Source organism: Diplotaxodon limnothrissa, linkage group LG5, assembly GCF_057381915.1.
Source record: "Diplotaxodon limnothrissa isolate DT_005_m linkage group LG5, D_limnothrissa_male_GT1.1, whole genome shotgun sequence".
NCBI classification, from domain to species: Eukaryota; Metazoa; Chordata; class Actinopteri; order Cichliformes; family Cichlidae; genus Diplotaxodon; species Diplotaxodon limnothrissa.
In genome coordinates, this window is record NC_140600.1 from 9,347,525 (window position 1) to 9,367,576 (window position 20,052).

General features: G+C 40.5%; 1 protein-coding gene across 1 annotated transcript in view; it reads left to right on the top strand.

Annotated features, from left to right (window-relative positions):
• Positions 1–877: 877 nt before the first annotated feature.
• cntn3b (contactin 3b) overlaps positions 878–20,052 on the top strand; it is a 46,729-nt gene continuing 27,554 nt past the window's right edge. Inside the window, exons 1-3 of the mRNA XM_085353770.1 lie at positions 878–932; positions 3,051–3,186; positions 15,852–16,027. Coding sequence (XP_085209896.1) covers positions 878–932; positions 3,051–3,186; positions 15,852–16,027 — 367 coding nt within the window. The remainder of the gene's footprint in view (positions 933–3,050; positions 3,187–15,851; positions 16,028–20,052) is intronic.

A 20,052-nucleotide genomic window follows, 5' to 3' on the forward strand; every position in this document is an offset into this window, starting at 1 on the left:
AACTGAAGAAGCTTCTCAGATGAGAGGTGAAACGTCTTCAAGCAACTTAAAGAAGTCCAGACGCTTTTCTTTGCAAGCTCCTTTGACTACGATGACCTGGATGACTGAGAACCTTCACAGACTTATCAATTATTAAGCATCTAGTTAGGGTAAGGCAATAGGATGGCACACGTCTGTCCTCTACTGTCAGTCTTGTTTTCACAGTTTCAGTGTGTGGCACTCATGTATTTCTTGTTGATCGAAGGAAATTTGATTTATGTATACAGAAATGAAAACAGTCACTTTGCTTACATTCAGTCGGCCACCAAAGTCTTTGTTAAAGTACGAAATAGCATTTTGTGGAGTGCTGGTACACAGTCTGCCAGCTCCTATTAATAGTCAAATTGGGAGAGAGATGTGTCTTTTGAGGTCAATCATTTCCTTCCTCACTTCTCTTTAAAGCAGCAGAATTGAGCTTGTTAGGCAGGATGAGAAACACACACAGTAAAAGAAAACATGCCCATTTAGCAGCTGTTTCTCTTCTTCTTCCTCTTCTTCTTCTGCGCCACCTGAGAGAGAAAAAAAAACCCTCTCACAGCTGGGTTGTATCCTCAGGTTTTTGTCTGCTGCTGCATTTCCTCACTTCCTCAACATTCACTTTACAGTAACTCAAAAATAATAGGAACCAATTATGGAAGTTAGCAGTGATGTAATCGTGTTTTCTTTTTGGTTTTTTGGTTTTTTTGCTGTTGAATGCTTGTCGTATTTGGATCAAAATGTCATATTTTAATCACATCCATTATTACTTTCCCTTCAGATTAAAACTCTTGTATTCAAGCGAGAGCATTCCATTCACAAGCAATTGGATGAGAGTCTACTTAGCCCTCGGCAACTAAAGATGATGCTACCATGGAAACAAATTGTTCTGCTATCAATCACCGGATGCCTTGCAGGTAAGGTATTTTACACGTATTGTATCTGAGTCTCACTGCACATGTTGTTATGGTTTATGTCACCACAAAACCTCTCCTGAGAAAGACTCATTTTTAATGTGTGTGCATTAAAGTACAGTCTTCTTATGTTCTTTTTGCGTTTTTTTTTTTTTTACATTCTCACAGCAGTGTTTTTTTTTTAAATAAAATGTGGATATACTTTAGTCTCACTAAGAGGAAATAGCTGAGCATTTGCAAGTAACCTTAGAAAAATCTTCTGACCAAAAAAAGGTTACACTAATTAAACCACAGTCATTATATGTACAGTGTTCCAGCATGATGTCCTTCACCATTCCCTAGAGCGGTGTGCCCACTGCACGTTTTCACTACCCCGTCAGGGACATCTGGGAGTCCAATCCTATTCCTGTTTATGGCCTGTCCCGATCATTATCAGGATCCAATACAGTGAATCCAGACTCACATTTTAGCACAATCTACTTGCCACCGCGCCTCATTCTGCCCTTGTGCAGCCACCTGGGATTCTACAGCAGAAGCACAGAGACTCAGAATGTCAACCCTTGTTCAAATGACATTGTAAATCCCAATGAATGTTATTCAAATTGGCTCATGGGTAATTCACAGCCCTGCACCCAAAGGAGCGAAATCCAAGCAGCCTCACCTTGCTAGCGGACGAGTTTTTTTAACAGGGCCTGTAGGTGCTAGTTCTTATTCGGTGTTGTCATCACGCACCGGGAGCGTCTCGGCAGTCGCTGCGGCCGATAACAATCATTAATGACATGTGAAGCGAGGTGCTGTCTTGGTTCTCCGTTCTGGGACAATGAAGCAGCCACACGGAATAAACTCACACCTGTGTTGTTAGCCTGTGGGATGAATGAATTCACTCCTGCATTCGCTCACGCTACCATCATTTGTTGATAGATCATTCGGCAGCAATTGTTTTGAAACGTGATGCTTTTCATCCCTAATTTCACCTCCGGATTTCTCCAAGTCCTTCTTCCCTGTGTTCCCAAAGCACTGCCGAGAGCAGCCGTGACTCACCGCCCTGCCTCGTTACTCAACCTGTTTTGATTCCTTGACACATTTTCGCCGATTAAAACCACATGTAGAACTGCTAGCCACGTGCCACAATCTGTTACCAGTAGGATATTAATTAGGCCTACACTGGCCGTCTGTTGACTCTGCTTTAGCACCAGATTGTGTTCAACATCCTTTCATTTTTGGCTGCTGGCAGATGAGCGCATCCTTATGGCCTCAATTAACATGCATGAGTAACATGGCGTAGATGTTCCGAAAATACAACGCCTCGCTTTATTTATCAACCCAGTCATACCCAAGCCATCGTTAATTACTGGGGGAATATGTGAAAACGGGCTCTCTGCATTAACTGTTGTTGACTTAGGCGCTTAACTTAAGTCCCTGCACTGTATTCAGCTGTTCCTGGCAAGTAATTAACAACCACCTCACTTTAGTTATATCAGTCAGCGAGCTCTGTTTGACTCGCTAGAACTCACAAATCTCTTAGCCAGCTAAATATTGCAATCAAAGCAGTAGGTGACATATTTTCCAGGATTTTTATTTACTCGCATAATCACATCCGGCTACAATATAATGATTTGTCACAAGGATAAAATGACAGAATGAAGCAGGGCCTTATGGAAAACTGGCCTAGTGTGTAGAACTTGAGTGAATTCGCATAAGTGCCTCGGCCATTGCTCTTTTCCTCATTATTCCAAGTGTCACACTCATCTGAAAAATGCAGTAGCACACAGAGGAACAGATAACAAATATGTCAGCATTAGCTGTTAATGCCTAACATGGGTAAGTAGGATTTACTCTCCTTGCAGCAAGATAAGCAAATAATGTACACAACACATCACGAGGAGTGTCCTAATGCATTCTTCTTTGTAAAGTGAGGTACTGCTCAGAGAATAGGAGGTAGTATACTGCATAGAGTATATTGAAAAAGTAATATACACTGAGTGTCAGAAGGTTCCTGTATTTCTGCAAGATTAACTATTTGCCCTCACAGAGATTGTGCTTCTTCCAGTATTTTCTCTTAAGGTCAAAGAGACAAATTTTCTAGCTTGTACAACCATAGACTTTCTCCCCTTTCTACAGCCTGTACAGAGGATGTCATATTTCAAGGGCCAAGATGGAGGACGGAGCCAAGTGACCTCATTTTACCAATCAACTCCCCAGACCACCAGGCTACCATTACGTGTGAGGCAGAGGGGAGCCCTCCTCCACAGTACAGGTAAATTACCACATCAAAGTGCCATTCCCCACAAGCCTCAGCTGTCTACCTGCTCCGTGCTCCACGTCTGCGTCGCGTGCTGAAAATCCAATCCGGCTTAATTGCTTGTGAACCTTCATTGCTGCTTCCACAGAAATCAAAGACAGTCCCAATAGTGTTGGATGCTATCGATTTGTTAGAGAACAACGTTTTCTGGACATAAATGCTCGAGAGAGAGATAAGGTGCCATCCAACAAGGAGACAAGCTTCAAAGAGCAACTGCTTAATTGAGCATCTGTTTCTAATTGAAAAAAAAAAGCTTATCTGTTTTTGGCCTGAGCTATGATGTGGAGTTGGAGTCATGGAGCCGCCACTGTGGTTGATGAATATGCTAACACCTAAGATACGAGTGAGGTTAACCTTATTAATGATAAGATTTAAGGCATGGTGCGAAATGAAGCTGGCGATTTATAATATGGTGCACGGCTTAAGAAATCATTAGGAGAGAAAAGGAGATTTGAGCGACTCATTTGCACTGCAGATCCTTTGATATCTCTGTGGCTATTCCCTGGCAGGGAGCCCGGCTTGAAAATGGCAGCTGGCTGTGTTGTTTTTTTTTGTGGTAGATTGTGTTTCAGAGCTTGGTCAGCACCATGTAGATGCACAGCAAGCAGAGGATAGAGGCAGTAACCTTGTGAGTGACATTCTGTTAAACGCTTACATTTCCTATAATGTGCGTGCACTGAAAACATGGTTCAGGCAGAGCAGCGGGGGGGTATCACTGTACATGTTGTGCAACCTGAGCTGGGATGAAGGCAAAACCATCACTTGCATTATCTCACCCGCAACTTAAAGCCTTTCTGACATTCACTTGTGTTGTTTGAGAGGTTTTCTCTTTGGGGCTCTTTGCAGCAGTAGGAAATGCCATTGTTGTCAGGATGATCCGCAGTAGTGATGGGATTTCCGGCTCTTTTTAGAGATCCGGCTCTTTCGGTTCGGCTCACTAAAAAGAGCCGGCTCTTTCGGCTCCGAACCGGCTCTTCAGGTTGTTTTGTTGCTTTAATTAATTTATTATTAACAATAATATAAAATTATGCACAAAAGGAATTACTAACATAAAAACAAGTGGTTTTATTTATATATGTTTATATATAAATATATGCGGTGGCCCCTAGAGACAAAACACGTACAAACTCCAAAACACATTTCTAGCATGAACTGAACTTCCAAAGCAGAGCTACTAGATCACTTAAATTACACAATTGAAAGCATGTGTGTATTGTTTGTGTATTTATACACAGGCACTCATATATATATTCAAATAATTTAAAAAAAAGTTCATTTACCTGTTATTACCACACACCAAATCCGGTCGTTGGTACTTGCTGGCTTGTGTAGCCACAAGATAACAAAGGCTCAACACTGCGCCCAGCATCCTGGAGCACTTCTGTTGTCTTTTGTACGTGTTTTGAGTTTTTATATGCTTCTGAGTTTTTATGTGCTTCGGAGTTTGTACGTGTTTTTACGTGTTTTGGAGTTTGTACATGCTTCAGAGTTCGTACGTGATTTGAAGTTTGTATGTGCTTTGTCTCTAGGGGCCACCGTAAATATACTTTTATTTATTCACTCCACATAAAATGTAATAAATAAATCATATAATACAAAAATCAACTATTCACTATGGACCTGCATGAATAAACTTTCTCAATCCTTTATCATCTGCAACTGAAAATAGTTGTGGATGATTACTATACCTTTCTAATGTTGTTGTCCCTGCCTCTCTTTCTCTCTCTCTGGCTCTGTTCCTGTGCTACTGAGTGTAACTACCACCCCTCCCCCCTCTGCCCAGCGTAAAGCACAAGGCTCGCGTGCAGAGTGAAGCGGGAAAAAAGTGCGAGAGAGAGGCTGAGAGAAAGAAAAGAAAAAAAAAAACCCACGTGACGGCTCGCGATAAGGAGCCGGCTCGCGTCGTTCACGTCAAAGAGCCGGCTCTAAGAGCCATTTCGTTCGCGAACGACCCATCACTAATCCGCAGTTTGTTCTCTAGCTGAGCAAGCAGAGGTATCATGTAATATTAGAGGAGTGGATATACACAGATTCTCACTGCAAGAGTGTATCCTCATTTTAAAGCTGCTCTAATCAATATTTTAAGTGAACAGTGGCTCATATGACAGTGTGTTATGTGAAAGGACTCATTTGTAGTGGCAGACACCCACAACTTAGGTTTACGCTACTAGCTAGCACCACAGTCAATGGACATAGCCTTTAACATTTAGCAACATGCCAGATCTATTTGTCATAGATATAAAACAAAGGCTAAGAGGACTAAAACAGGGTTAGGAGTTTAATTTCTCGGGAATCATAGTAATACAACTACAAAAGAATGCTAATGTAGCTGCTAGTGTGGCAAGTTTGCTAACAGGTTAGCGATAGCTTTGTCGCAAGGTAATATTTTGTTATTCATGTAACTTTTAGGTTGTTCTGACCCAACTGGGCCAAACGGGTAGTAACAGTGTTTATGAAGTAACTGTGTGTGTGTCTGTGATACAGTGGTCATTCATAATGTTTAAGCCTGATTGATACAGGTGTGTTTTCTAATACTGATTTTTTATGGGTAATATCAATTGTAATATCAGTATGTCAACATTCTTTATATATTTCTAAAAAAATAAAAACTTGTACAGGATTAGTATTTTAGTATACTGAAAAGGGAAAGTTATGGCATCTTTGGTTATAAACTTTGAAGGAAAGTATTTAACAAACTACTAAGCAAATGAACCGCCTTCTCAGAAGTGGCGAGAGTACAGAGCGTAGTGCAGACAATGTGATGACACAATGTCTTAATTACTCCAAGCAACATTTTTGTTATGTAAGTTTTCCTATCAGCAAATACTGAAGAGCAAACACTCACTGCTTACTTTAACTGTTTCTTAATGCAAGTATCTAACTACCCAATCACATAGCAACAACATGTGCTCAGGCAGGTAGACACACTGAAGTTCAATCTAAACATGAGAATGGGCAAGGAAGGTGATTTAAGTGACTTTGAACGTGGCATGGTTGTTGGTGCCGGATGGGCAGGTCTAAGTATTTCATAAACTGCTGCACTAGTGGGGTTTTTCCACACAGCCATATCTAGGATTTACAGAGAATGGTCCAATAAAGAGAAAATATATAGTGAGCGGCAGTTCTCTGTGAAAAAATACCTTGTTGATGCCAGAGGTCAGAAGAAACTACTCAGATCTGCTGTGAGTTGATAGGAAGGGATGAGTTGATCACCACTTGTTACAAGGTATGCATAAGAGCACAGTACATTGAAACATGAAGCAGATGGGCTGCAGCAGGAGAAGACCATATTGGATGTCACTGCTGTCAGCTAAGAACAGGACATTTAAGGCTACAGCTGAACAACAGAAGACTGGAAAAACATTGCCTGGTCTGATGAGTCTAGATTTCTGCTGCAACATTTGGATGGCAGGGTTGGAATTGTGATTTAAAAAAGATGAAGGCATGGCCTTCCTGCTGTGCATGAGTGGTTCAGGCTGGTTGTGGTTTTGTGATAACATGGGGATATATTTCCCCAGCCCTTCAGTATCAACTGAGTATTGTTTAAACACCACAGCTTACCTGAGTGCTGTTGCTTACCATATAGATCCTTTTATGACCACAGTGTACCAATGTTATGAACGCTGCTTCCAACGAAATAACGTGTCATGTCACAAAGATGACATCATGTCCAACATGGCTGTGCAGTCTACAAATCTGCATCGACTATGTGATGGTATCCTGTCAGCATGAAGCAAAATCTCTAAGAAGAGTTTCCAGCACTTTGTTCAATGTATCCCATGAAGAATTAAGGTAGTTCTGAATGCAAAAAGGGGTCCCAGTACCAGCAAGATGTAACTAATGAATTGTACTGCTGTCTGTAATATGCTAATATCAGTTATTACCTGCACCAGCAAAATCTTGGTGAACAGTCCCTGAAAAGACATTGATAGGTGCAAAGCTCTGTTTTCAGGCAGTTGAAACAACTTCTTTTTTCCCCCTTTCACTTTTCAACCAAATTATATGGGGTTCTGTTCTTTTTAATGTAGTTCTTAATTTGGGCAAAATTACACTGCATGAAAGGCAGCCCAGTTTTCAGGAACTATGACTCAATACAGCTATGACTGGTTGATCAATTTAAGCCCACAAAACAACAGCCGTGGACAGTTGGTGCTTGGTGGGTAATATCACCCTACGATATTGAAGATATACACCGCCCACATGTTCAGGAGTTTTGCTGATAAAAAGTCATTTTTATTGCCCTTTTGTTTTTATTATTTCTCTGATTTCAAATGCATTTCCTGCTTAACTCTACCCTACCTCGCTGGCGAGGGTAGGCCATCGCGTATTAATAAATAATGTGAAACGAGGTTTAAAAGGAAAAATTGATGTTTGAGTAAGCATACTCTGACCACTGTGGATTGACATTTTTGATAATGCTTTTAAAGACACTAGATTTTTGCCCTTAATGTTACTTTGAAGAAAGAGTCATTTTTGAGCTTTATTTGGGTTGCATCAGTTTTTGTGACACTGATTGTCCTTGACTTGTTTCCCTTCGGGCAAGGAGAGGACTTTTTTTTCTTTTTGTCCTGGTGATAAAATAGAAAGCGTAAATTCTTTGCAATTTATTTCACCAACACTGAAATTAGAAGCTCAAAACGTCCTAAATGTAAGCTGAAAGAAATGCCTTTAGGAAGTGGTCATGCTGTGACTTTCAGCAGACTGGGCATAAACTATATGCACAAGCCTACACACTGCCAATGAATAGTATTTATATAATTAGATATGCCAAGCGAGAGAGGGTATTACATTCAGAGCACTTAATTTCCTCAGTTACTCTAGCTATTAAGGAAATTCCATCAATTTGGTCTAATATCCATACAGAAAATTGGGCCACACAGTATTGAATTTGCCAGAAATGATGATGTTGTTAACCCTCATGAGCGAGCCTCGAATGTGTTTGTAGCAGTGAGTTTGTCTTTTCGATTAGTATTAGGTATTTCGGCTTTTCAGCATCTCGCATGGCGCTGGAAAACACCTGAGGACATTTAGCGCTTTTAAAATGATCAATTATGAATCAGATATTACCCGAATCAATTTCACTTTCACTTTATTCGCGGAGGCCAGATGTGCACAATGTGGTAGAAATCTATAGCAGGTTTAATATAGAGTGAACAGTCCAAGCCAAAAGTAGCCTCTGCGTCATCTGACATGTCATCTGTTGTTGTTTGTGTTTTCTTTATTGTATTATCAGATGAGACACCTTTGGCAGCTTCGCGTGTCACCTGCAGTTTCTATGCAAGGATGTACCTCGCCTTCATCACCTTATCAGACACTTTCACACAATCCGACGAATCTTCTTTCTGCTTCTCTTCTGATCTAGCGCTCTCTTAAAATAGGCCAAGTTTCTGTTAGAAGGGACTTACTTGGCCCCATCTTAACATTAGCCAACTTCTCTTGACACATGACACAGTCAGGCTGAGGGCTATTGTTGACCCCGTAAGACAGGCAGCTTTCACCAGAGTGTCATACTGACACTTCTTCCCCCCCTGGTTTCTTTAGGTCATGGGTCCTCTTCACTGGCGGTTATTGGTGGTTTCCAATTTCCTCCTCATTAACCTCCTCACTGTTAGTTAGCCGGGGCCTTTGATGTGTCACTTTTTTTTTTCCACATCCTCCAATAACTGCTTGAAGTTGATATTAATAAATTATATTTTCTACAGTTTTATATTGCAATTACAGAATATAGTCAAAAGGTCCCACCCAACTGACCTCCGCTGACACTTGTGTGGCTCGGTACAGTATATTGGAACCAGTGGCGTAGACCAGCGGTCCCCAACCTTTTTTGCGCCACAGACCGGTTTAATGTCAGACAATATTTTCACAGACCGGCCTTTAAGGTGTTGCGGATAAATACAACAAAATAAAATGATACGACCAAGACAAAAACTGTGGTATTCTGTAAATATAATAATAATAATAATAATAATAATAATAATAATAATAAATGCGAATTCACTGTGTAACTGTGTAACTTTATTAGCAGCGTCCTCCTGAAATGCGCCAACAACATTGAGAGTAACATCCTCCTCTCTGCCCCTTAATACTCTCTGGTTGCTATGGTAACACGTAAATATTTCTTTCAAAATAAGACACACAGCTACAATACGGGGGAAACCGAGTTAAACCTGATAAAAACCCCGAGAACCATAAATGTCACACCTGAGCCTCAACTCTCGCGGCCCAGTACCAAACGACTCACAGACCGGTGTCCCAGGGGTTGGGGACCGCTGGTGTAGACCATATTTACATAAGGCACTATGCTGGTAAAAGACCAGTATGCCACAGCAACTTAGAACAAGAACTTGTATTTTTTCTTCAGAGTCTAGAAATTCTGAAGAGACCAAAACAAGCACTCCGTTTGTCCATCTCTGAATACAATCTGATTTTCCTTTCTTATGCACCTCTCAACCAAAGCCCGGTGGCTCTTGCTGAGTCTGTAAATGTTAAATAAAAAGGCTCTCAAATTTACAGTTATAGTTTTTAAGAATAGCTCAGTAATTTCCCGAAACAGCTGGGCACCGGAAAGGTTGACTAAACAAGAGTAAACACCTCATTTGTTCAAGACCATTTTCAGCAGGGGATGAGTACAGCTTTGGCGAGCACGTGTGCATTTATGGCAGCGGGATTGTGGATCGATTCAAAGTAAACAGCAGTACCCATGTTCCCAGTCATAAAGGAACGTGTCACTCAGTGCATCGATGTGGGTCACTGATGCGTTTTTAATAGATGTCTGACAACAGAGGAGCTCTGCTGCACGGAGGAATAAGATCCATCTGTCGTTGGATGGACACAAAATACTCGTAACACACAAAACTGACAGAAAGAAGAAAATGTTTGGTGTCACCCGGCTCACTCCTGTAATTTGGGGTAAATCATTAGCAGCAACTCTCAGTGTTGTAGTGTCAGTCATGAGAGAAAGTGCTTTTGAGCCTTCGTGCTGTTGTCAGTTTGCACGGATGCTCAACAGTCACACATGGAAAAATCCATCACAGAAAAGACCCAGCAGAGCAGAATGCGGACTGGCATTACAGAAAATGGAAGGAAACCACTAAGTGAGGAAGGCAAGGATGACAAAATCTAAAAATAAACACTTCCTGACATATTTTCTCCTGTAATATACTGAAAACAGACAGATTGGTGAAATTTAGCAGTCATGTAGAGGTGGATTATTCTTCTAACACAGGACTGAATGAGTTGGAAAAAAAAAATCTGTGTGGTTGATTTAAATAGAACTTACACATATGTGGCAGATATGATAAAATGAGAATGCCTCGTTGTCATTTGTGTTTATGCTCATAATCCCAGTGAGTTATTGTCGCTAGCTGGCTTCATAACGCCTGATTTTGTTTTCAGCGCGCCGTTCCACCTTCACCTCGCCTACACGGTGAATATATGAACGGGAACCCTGACAGTTTTTCAGTTGACAAATAGTCCAGCGTAGCGCCAGAGCACACTCCGGGGCTCAGGGCGCTGCTTTATGAATACACCTGTCACTGTGTTTACTATGAATCTGCCGTAACACAGAATCAAGGGCACAGTAGTGATTGGAAAAGGGGAATAAAAAAAGTGCTTAGGTTGGGGTCTGCTATCATGTAATGCGACTTCGGGCAGATGCACGACTCTACCTTTGTTTACCAGTTGGAACGGGGTAACAGGGACACGCGTAGAACTGGGAGGGTGTGATTAGAATTCAGTCACAGATAACGGCACCGAATCGAGAAACTGTAACAAATAGAATCGATTTTTATCTTTTAGAGAGTTACATGCTCTTTTATAGGCTGAGAAAATTCTCTGAGCCTCGGGCTTGCAAAATCATTTCAAAAACAAATGGATGAACTGAGAGAGAGTGCAGCGATGTGGTCTTAGGCGCAGGTTAATTCTGCATATGTGGACTTTGATCGCGCTGCACGAGTATTCATGCTATATTATCTGTATCTACTAATATATCGCTAAGCTCACAGGATTTTGCACAGCAAAGCGACACTGATACAGGGCGATTTTAAGTCTGTCTGTGGTGTTACGTTCTTACGTTTGGCTCGACAGCAAAATGAACACCATTTTATTAAAAGGCAGCAGCAATAGCCTGCTAAATATAATAGCAGAGAGTACCCTGGTCAGCAGTTGAATTTCCATTATCAGCTCCTAAGCCCTGCAATTGTGTATGTGTGAACTGCATGTGGTCTCGGTGGTCACTGCTGTCTCTGTGGGTGTCTGGCCTCAAGGAAAGCCAGGTGAGCCAGTGGTGCAGTATCGTCCCCGGTCTATTTGACGAGGAGACCTCATGCAAAATTGATGTGAACCTCAAGGTCACGAGGAGTTCATTCAGAGCATGCTCAGCTCAGTCTGTGCCTGCAGCACACCGCAGCAAATAGGACTGTTCTCCTGGACTCTCTCTCTGTGACTTACTGTAAGCTCCTCTCTGCCTGATGTGGTGTTGGATTCAGTGTGTTTCACTCAGCGCACTAACATTAAGAACTCTGGCTTGCCAAACTCTTTTACTGATGCAGTAAAAGAGTTTAAGTGTTTTATTGAGTTGCCAGGTTGGGAAGAAAAAAAACCCTCTTTCAGCATGACTCTCTGTAATTCATCTTCTCCTTTAAATCCATTTATAACAACCTATTATCACTGACAGATACAGATTACTGTAAGAACCCATAACAAATCACTTACTAGAATTTGAAACTGAAGACTTGAACATTTTTTTGTCTTTTTCAGTGACTTACTCTGAGAGAACTTTTGCTCCCAGTTTATTTGACAGCATGAACCCATAGTTCACTTATATTATATTATCTCTTATATTGATACTTAATAACATCCATATGAATGATGTATTTTTTTATTTAAAACTGTTTATTAATGGATACATTTTGTGATAAAACGCAACACCTTTGCAAAATGTTGAGCTTTTACAAACACCTTACATTTATGACAGCTAATATGTGTAAAAGCTTTTATTAATAATCTAAAATTGTCAATCTGATTGATTATTGGAAACTGCAGACACGTTTATTATACATGTGATGACGGTTCATTCACACATATGGAAAGTAAGACTCATAATTTAACTGTCATTATTGAGTTAATAACATTAAAAACTCTTGGTCCTAGTTTATGTGTACTTTTATGTGTTAAAGACTAACTGCCTTTAATTTTAAAAAGCTGAAACATTCATTTTTCTTATGCTTTTATAAGTTAGAAACTATAGATTTGTTAATGTACAAATTAGAACATTTATTTATGTAAGTGATGCAATTTTGATCTTTCCTGACAACTTGATGTCATCATTTGGAAGAGTTCAATAAGGTAAAGTACAAAAACATCTGTAAAAGCCATTGTCAATAACAAAATGCAGTGTAACACAGTCTACATTTAAATAGTCGGTAGTTAAAAATATCGAATATACAAAGCATCAGTAAATTTATTAATCACTAATAAAATTCAGACTTTCTAAAAATGATTGTATATTATACAGACACATTTTTGATGGGCATGATCTGAATTGTCTATAAAATAGAGTGATCACTGATTTTGAATGGTGACTGAATGAATGTATGTAAATAAGTAAGTGATGAGGGAAATGCACGCATTGATTATCAGGTACTACATGCAGGAATTCTGCAGAAAGCAGGTGAGACTGAGACGTCTGTCACATTTTCTCAAATGAAATAAAATTCAAATAAACTGTAAAATAAATTTAACAGGTGAAAGTGGAAAATCTCACTATGTGCACATCCGAGGCCCACAAAGCTGTGACAGAGCACTCCATTAAGAGATAGGTACATTTCTACTTTCTTGTCCCTTTGATGTAAAGCAGTGCAGACTGGTTGGGTCTATAGAGATGTTTTGCACAGCGTGTTATGTGGATGTTCTTTCATATGTTTTCAGAGCTTACACTGTCACCATGGGAAAAGTTGCAAGAGCGGGCTCATTATTTAGCTCAAAATTGGACGGTAATGGCAAACACTGGCATAGCTGCATCCTGCAATGACTAAAGGACAGCGCATGTTACACAAGACTGTGCTTACAAGAAGTCAGCATCCCTTTTGCCCTTGTTGATATTTCCTTATCTATGAATCCCATACAAAAAAAAAGGTTCCCCAGGTCTGCTAATATCAAAGCTTGTCTCAGATGTTTGTGCAGCACAAGTGGGTGGGTGGCCTACTGATTGTGTTGGTGGAGCAGAGGCACCATCGCTGTCTGCTCCATGGGTGTGTGATCTGTCCAGGCTACCCACCTTCCTTTCCCATTAAGTTCAATCATGCTGGGTTGCTGCAAGTCTGACTAGCTTCTCATCCACACCGGCACCCACGGTGTGGGACGGAGAGATTTCGCAGGTCTTTCCTCCCCACTGCTGTCAGACTCCACAACAGACTTTAACTGAACAAACACACACATCCACACATATGCAATAACACTAAGTGCAATAATCTTTTCTGGCATCGTTGTATTTTTACTCAGTTGTATATAGCATTCGTATTCTATTTTTATCTTATTGTATATTTTTATTCTATTTTATTCTACTGTATATAGTATATTATTTTATTCTATTCTGTACAGCTGTGTACTGTATTTATTCTTATTGTATTCTAATTTTTGCGTCATAACTTTTGCACTGTCCACTTCCTGCTGTGACAAAACAAATTTCCCACGTGTGGGACTAATAAAGGTTATCTTATCTTATCTTATCTTATCTTATCTTTGCCATTTAACCTCCTCTCGCACATACAATAATCCTCCCTTTGGCACAAACAGAGGAAGAATTGGACAGTGGAGAATTCAAATGGAGGCATAAAGGGACATCATGAGCAAATAGTGAAATGGTAGTGTTTTATTTTGAACGCCTGTGCTGTCAGATATATTCTTGGAAACCTGAGCTTTTTCAAGTTCAGGACATTTAAAAGTAATATTGTTGGAACAGTGACAAAATCAGTCAGATTAAGTGACGGGCACAGACTGTTAGATGATAATACAGGCTACGAGATGAAAGACAGCTTCGTCTTTTGTAATCTGTCAGGGAGGAAACTGGGGAGAACCACGAATGGCTTTAGGAATATATGAGGCATCATCCTAACTGCCTGCTAGTTTGCCTAGGAAGGAACAGATGTATATTGATTTTTTTTCCCCCCATGTCACTGGAATTGTCATTTTACAGTCCTGTTGCAAAGGCAGCATTACACATGGCATTAAAATATTTCTTTACTTCTAAAATAGTTTGAGGAACTCTGATTTTTTATCAGTGTTAACGCTCTGTGATGCTCTGTACCGTATAGGAGTTTTGCATCTCCTTGAAATCCAGTGAAATACATATGAAGTGTTTTTATTATTCAGCGTGAACATTATTCAGTGTTTCCTCTCTGATGGTAGCTGTGATTAATAGCTGTCACTTCCTGAATTCTGTTTGCATGACAGAGTGTCTCGTGACCTTTCTTTGAAGGAAATGGTCTGTAGACAATGCAATATGAAAGTGTCAGAAAGCAATAAGTCAGAAACACAAAAGCACAAACAGAAAACTAATTAGAAAGCACTCAAAGAATGCATAAATCTGCCAGAGCCGCACAGACCTTTACATTTGTAATTCTCCAACCACAAAATGTTTACACATTTTATTTTCCATTTATATTTCAATTTGCATCAGATTGCACACATTGTAGGCATACAGTCATAGTATTTCTTTTTCATTTACATCTACGCTACAAAAACTCCAATGTCTACAGCCACGATGGCTGCTTTATGAAGTTGTGCATATACTTTGAACAGAAGTAAATGTAGCAGTATAGATACATAGATATCTTCACAGTGGGAAAGGTATGACTTACCTGTAATCAGGATCATTTAATACCATAAAAAGTAGCTGTAAATCCAGATGACATGTGAGAAAAGTATTTAATTATATTATTTTACAGTTACTTTGCCATTGATTACTTGATAATGTTTCATTGCCTCTTTAAATTATGGAAACTAAATCTTAAACAAGGAACGCAGTCTAAGTGCAGGTATTTATGTCAGTGCTTTGTCAGGGTAATCTGATTTGACCAAATATCACATGACCAGTACTTTATACTGCATGCCAAGGTGAGGACGTCAGTATGTTTGTTTTTGTTTTGTTCACCTTTTTCACATGTCCAGATAAGATTTTAAGCAAACATCAGAAAAACAAACCTTTTTTCTTTCCAGACATCTGGCTCGCAGACTTTTAAAGCGTACCAATCCTCCTCTGTGGAGGTAATTAACAATGAGATGAAATAAAATCCACTTCTTCATGCAACTAGGAGAAAATCAATATTCACCACAGATGATTTGCTGGGTTTTGGAAATTTGCCTAAATTAACAGCAAAACAGAATCCTTAAATGAAGTCAAACTGAAGTCTACTGAAGTCTAAAGTGACAAGAAATGCTTTCTTTGTTCCTAACTCGCTGCAAAAGCTGTTCGCATTTCTGCATTAATAATACAGGGCCCTGGTCTTATTGCTCACCTTTTATCCTCGCAGCATGATGTGGGCGGACTGATCAAATCGATAAACGCTGCGAGTGTTCATCTCCAGGGGGCTCAGCTACTGATTGTGTTTGCGTTTTTCCAGATGGTCACTAAACGGAACACTCATTGATCTTGGGAATGACTACCGGCGTCACATGTCTGGGGGCAGCCTGATCATTAGCAACCTGGACAAGGACCAAGACACCGGGGTGTACCAGTGCACAGCTTTCAACACGTGGGGGTCCATACTCAGCCGCAGAGCCAGCCTTCAATTTGCATGTAAGTGATCCTACAATTGCTAACACATTCCTGGCATGGTTCTGACACACTTATGACATTCTAGCATCTCTTTGTATCTGCTGTCTGACAGCCTGACATGAGGGTAATATGCTTGCAGCCCAGGCCTTCCTTCTTTTTTTTTCATTTACTATTACGATTTCTCATTTAGATTGCCTGGGAATAGATTTTCAAGAGGGGAAATGGTAATCGAATGAAATGTCAGATACAACAAACACAGTGGGTGAGGAAGCTTCTGACTGCTTCTGAACTCCATTGATTCTCATTAGCGGTTCCAGCTCTGACAGCATCTATGCTCCATCCAAACTGCCTCATATTTCACCAAGTGCAAGCCTCTGTGATACAGACTTTAAAGCGGACAAACACAACTAACGCTTAAGAGGTCTTTGTGTCTATGCAATCACCAGCTACTTCTTTATGTGTAATATGCGCAGAAGACTGTAAGTGGATCAGACAGTAGCAGGACTGCTGCTATAGCAGCCTGCGAAGACAAAAGGGGCTGAGAAGTGATGCTGTTGGTTGTGGTCCCACCTTCCAGACAGGCAGTGTAGAGGCACCTCTCCTCTCTTGATCAGGCCTCCTGACTATTGATCATGTCCCAAGGATAGAGAGCCTTTCACTTCCTCTCAGGAGATGGACTGCCATTATCCCTACAGCTCAGTAATGAATCTCACTCGTGGGGACTGGGTGAAGAGGAGAACTGCTTGACATTTATTGTCTTGCCTAATGCACAGTGAGGGAGGTCTAGAAGATCAGCAAGGCTGATATTCAGTTTTTCCATGTAATGAGGCTACTGCCCTAAGATAGAAATGTCGTGCTTTCTTTTGCTTTGCTTAGCCTTCACAATTCAGCTGCAACCACTGTAAGCATATCCTCCCACAGCTCATTTTTACAATGTAAAAAAATGTTCCAAATTAATTTAAAATACTGTGATTTAAAAAGTCTGCTTTCATACAACCAAGGTCAAACTCATTTATGAGATCTGGGAATTCAGAAAAAAAAAGGCCACTTATATGATCACACAGGTCTCAAACCCAGTGGTTTGAATTACCATTGTCTCTTTATATCTGTATTTCATGAATTACATATTAGCAGAAGGGGATCTGCAGCAGTTATTTTCCTGTTTCAGTCTTTGGAAGAGCTGTGGCTTAAAAAATAATACAAGCTCCTTACGTTTGATGATAGGATAGATTTTATTTTTCTGCAGAGTTGATTTTTTACGCATTACATACATTCACAGGGGCTAAGAAAGAGTCACGCTGTGAAAATTGGCATACAAGACTCACTGACCATTGCTTGATTCTCTCCTGACAGTCAGAATGTGACACAGCTGTTCCTATTATTTAAACAGTCAGAATAAACTGCTGGCTTCTTTACAACTTGTCACATTGTCATGTTTCTTTCCTTGTCAGACGTTTTTTAAAGCAATGCTGGTGCAGACAGAGATAGAAATTGTGTCACTGGGTACAATTTTACCAGAAGCTTTGGAAAAATAGTACGTCATATGCTTAGAGACCAGTGCTGTAGTGCCTGAGTAGCAGGTAAAGGAGCTTACTCAAGAGCTCAGTAGGACACAATATATAACAGGGAATGTCTCTATGGCGCCGCCATTGCCCAGACCAATCATCGTCGAGCTGTAATGGTCACTCTGTAATCTCTAGGCAAGCCATTCTCGTATGGCAAAGACTGATTCTGCTTACAAAGGAATCACTGAAGCTACAGTGAGTTTGGCCTTTAGCTTTCAGAGTTACAGTGTGTGGTCAGTTCACTCCAGTGAAGCCCATTATTCTTTTTCCCAGCAAAGAAAGAAGCACATCCCCTCCAGCACCGAGTCCAGCTTCATCTTCACCCGTCTCTGTGCAGTTTTGTAAGAAGAGGCGCCATCTGTTTCTCTTTCACTAAGTAATTATTAGTAAACCTCTGATTCACCTTCCCCTGCTTCTAAAGGTCCTGCCATTATTATTATAAACAGCTGTTGCCAGGCTTGTTGAGCAGTTGCATCCATAAATGTCTGAACCTTGCCACAATTTTTGTTCTTTTTGTTTAGTGGTTACAGTTGCACTTTCCAATATGTGCATATTTTCAGGTGTCTAATGTAGTTGTAGTTGATGCTCATTTGTAATACTTTGCTACTGGTAAGAGGCAGGGTACGTGCCTCTCACCAGTAGCTAAGGAAGAATGAATTTCTGATTAATGCTTTTCACTTTTTTCACACATCTTCAGATGCTACTTTGTGGGTCTAACTTAAAATTTCATCTTCAGCAAGTGATAAGCAACTCAATAAGACTGGGGACAGGTGATTGGCTCAGACATTGCATAACTGCACTTATTTGGCTTCAGACACTCCTGAGTTGGTTTTGAGTCTCTAAATATTTTGCTGCATTTATATGAATCTGAGCCGTAAGAGCAGAACTGTTCACTTCAGAATGAATCCAGCAGTGTCTTTGCATCACACTGCCCTCGCTGTGTTTTACACAGGATGTTGTGTGCTCGGGATGGTCTTCACAGTTTTTACCTACCTTATTTTGATAAAGGCTGATCTTAGTTTCAGCTGATTTGGTAAGATCCAATCAGGCCTTTCAATTTTTGAGACCGATCAGTATTTTACTCATCACTTTTGTGTTTTCTCTCACAAAGTCTTGGTTTTATGATTGAATTGGAAGAGAAACACCAACCTCCTGAGCTGAATAGTGAAGGGGCTTTTCGCCATGGAAAGGATCCTGCGGTTGTTTTCAGCAGACATCCAGGCCTTTTTATGTTGATGAACTCATTCTTTTCTCTCAGAATGTCCCAAACTGTTAATTTGGCCTCCCCCTAATGTTCCCACTATCTCTCTGATGTATTCACTTTGTTTGTAAAGCCTGAGGATGGTCCTTTTTTTTCCAATTGCATGCTCCTTTGACCACATGCGGTTTCACAGAAAAAGCTTCCAAATGTAATTGCCACATTTGGAATCAGCTCTAGTCCTTTTACCTGCTTAATTTGTGAAGAAATAATCCAGAAATTGGCCACAACTGTGGGAAAAAAAAATCCATGCGTTTGTTGAATTAAACATTCTAGGTCCGTATTCATTATATAAATGTTTTAGTGCACATCTACCAAAGATTTGATCAGTACGTACCACTGTATGTTTCTTGCTCCAACACGGTTCCTGAGAATCCTAAATGTCATTTGAAGATCGACTCTCTTATTGACATTTCTTCTAAAGACAACCTAGTGAGATCAGGATGCCTCTGTCTGTATTTCAAGTCAGCCATCTCCTCCTGTGGCCTTCTAAGTGTCCTGCCGTGACTTGGCTCTGTTTGATTTCACTGCGGTCATCAGAGAGCCGCTCATTAATCTTACCAACACTCTGTCCCACTTCTCTCCATAATCTTCCTTCTCCTAATTTCCCTTATCGGTCACACTGACTTTCTTTTGTTTGTGTTTGGAAGGCTTACTCCAGGCTGTTAGCCAGAGGGTGCAGACAGAGTACAGAGTGGACTGCAGCAGCTTCCCTCCATCAGTCATGAAGCCAGGGGTGGTTTATCATCCCAGGTTTAGTTTTTGTCTGCCAGCAACTGCTCATTCATTTGCAAGGGGATAGATTGTGCTGAGAGTATTGATGGGGAAGCTAATGCTTTTAAGTGCAAGATTACACCACATTTAATAATGATGTTACTTATTGCTGCTGGCACTGCAAACTGTCATTTATCATGCGCGCTCACCAGTGTTTGTTCAGTCTGTGCACAGTATTTTCTTCTTTCCCCTGCTCGTTTGATCTTATTTCAGCCTAATCTCTTCCTAAAGTGCAGCGTTGCAGGGTAAACGTCACAGAGTCAGGTCCGTCTATTTCATCAGCACACCAGATGCCTTTGAAAGTATTGGAGGCTGTCATGAGGTGTCCCAGGGCAATCAATGATGCCCTATAAAGTCCCAATCTTCAAAATGTAGCATCAAAAACATGGCTCAGTGATTCTGTGAAGGGAGTTTGGGGAGAATTATGCCCCCCGTTTTCAAAACTATCT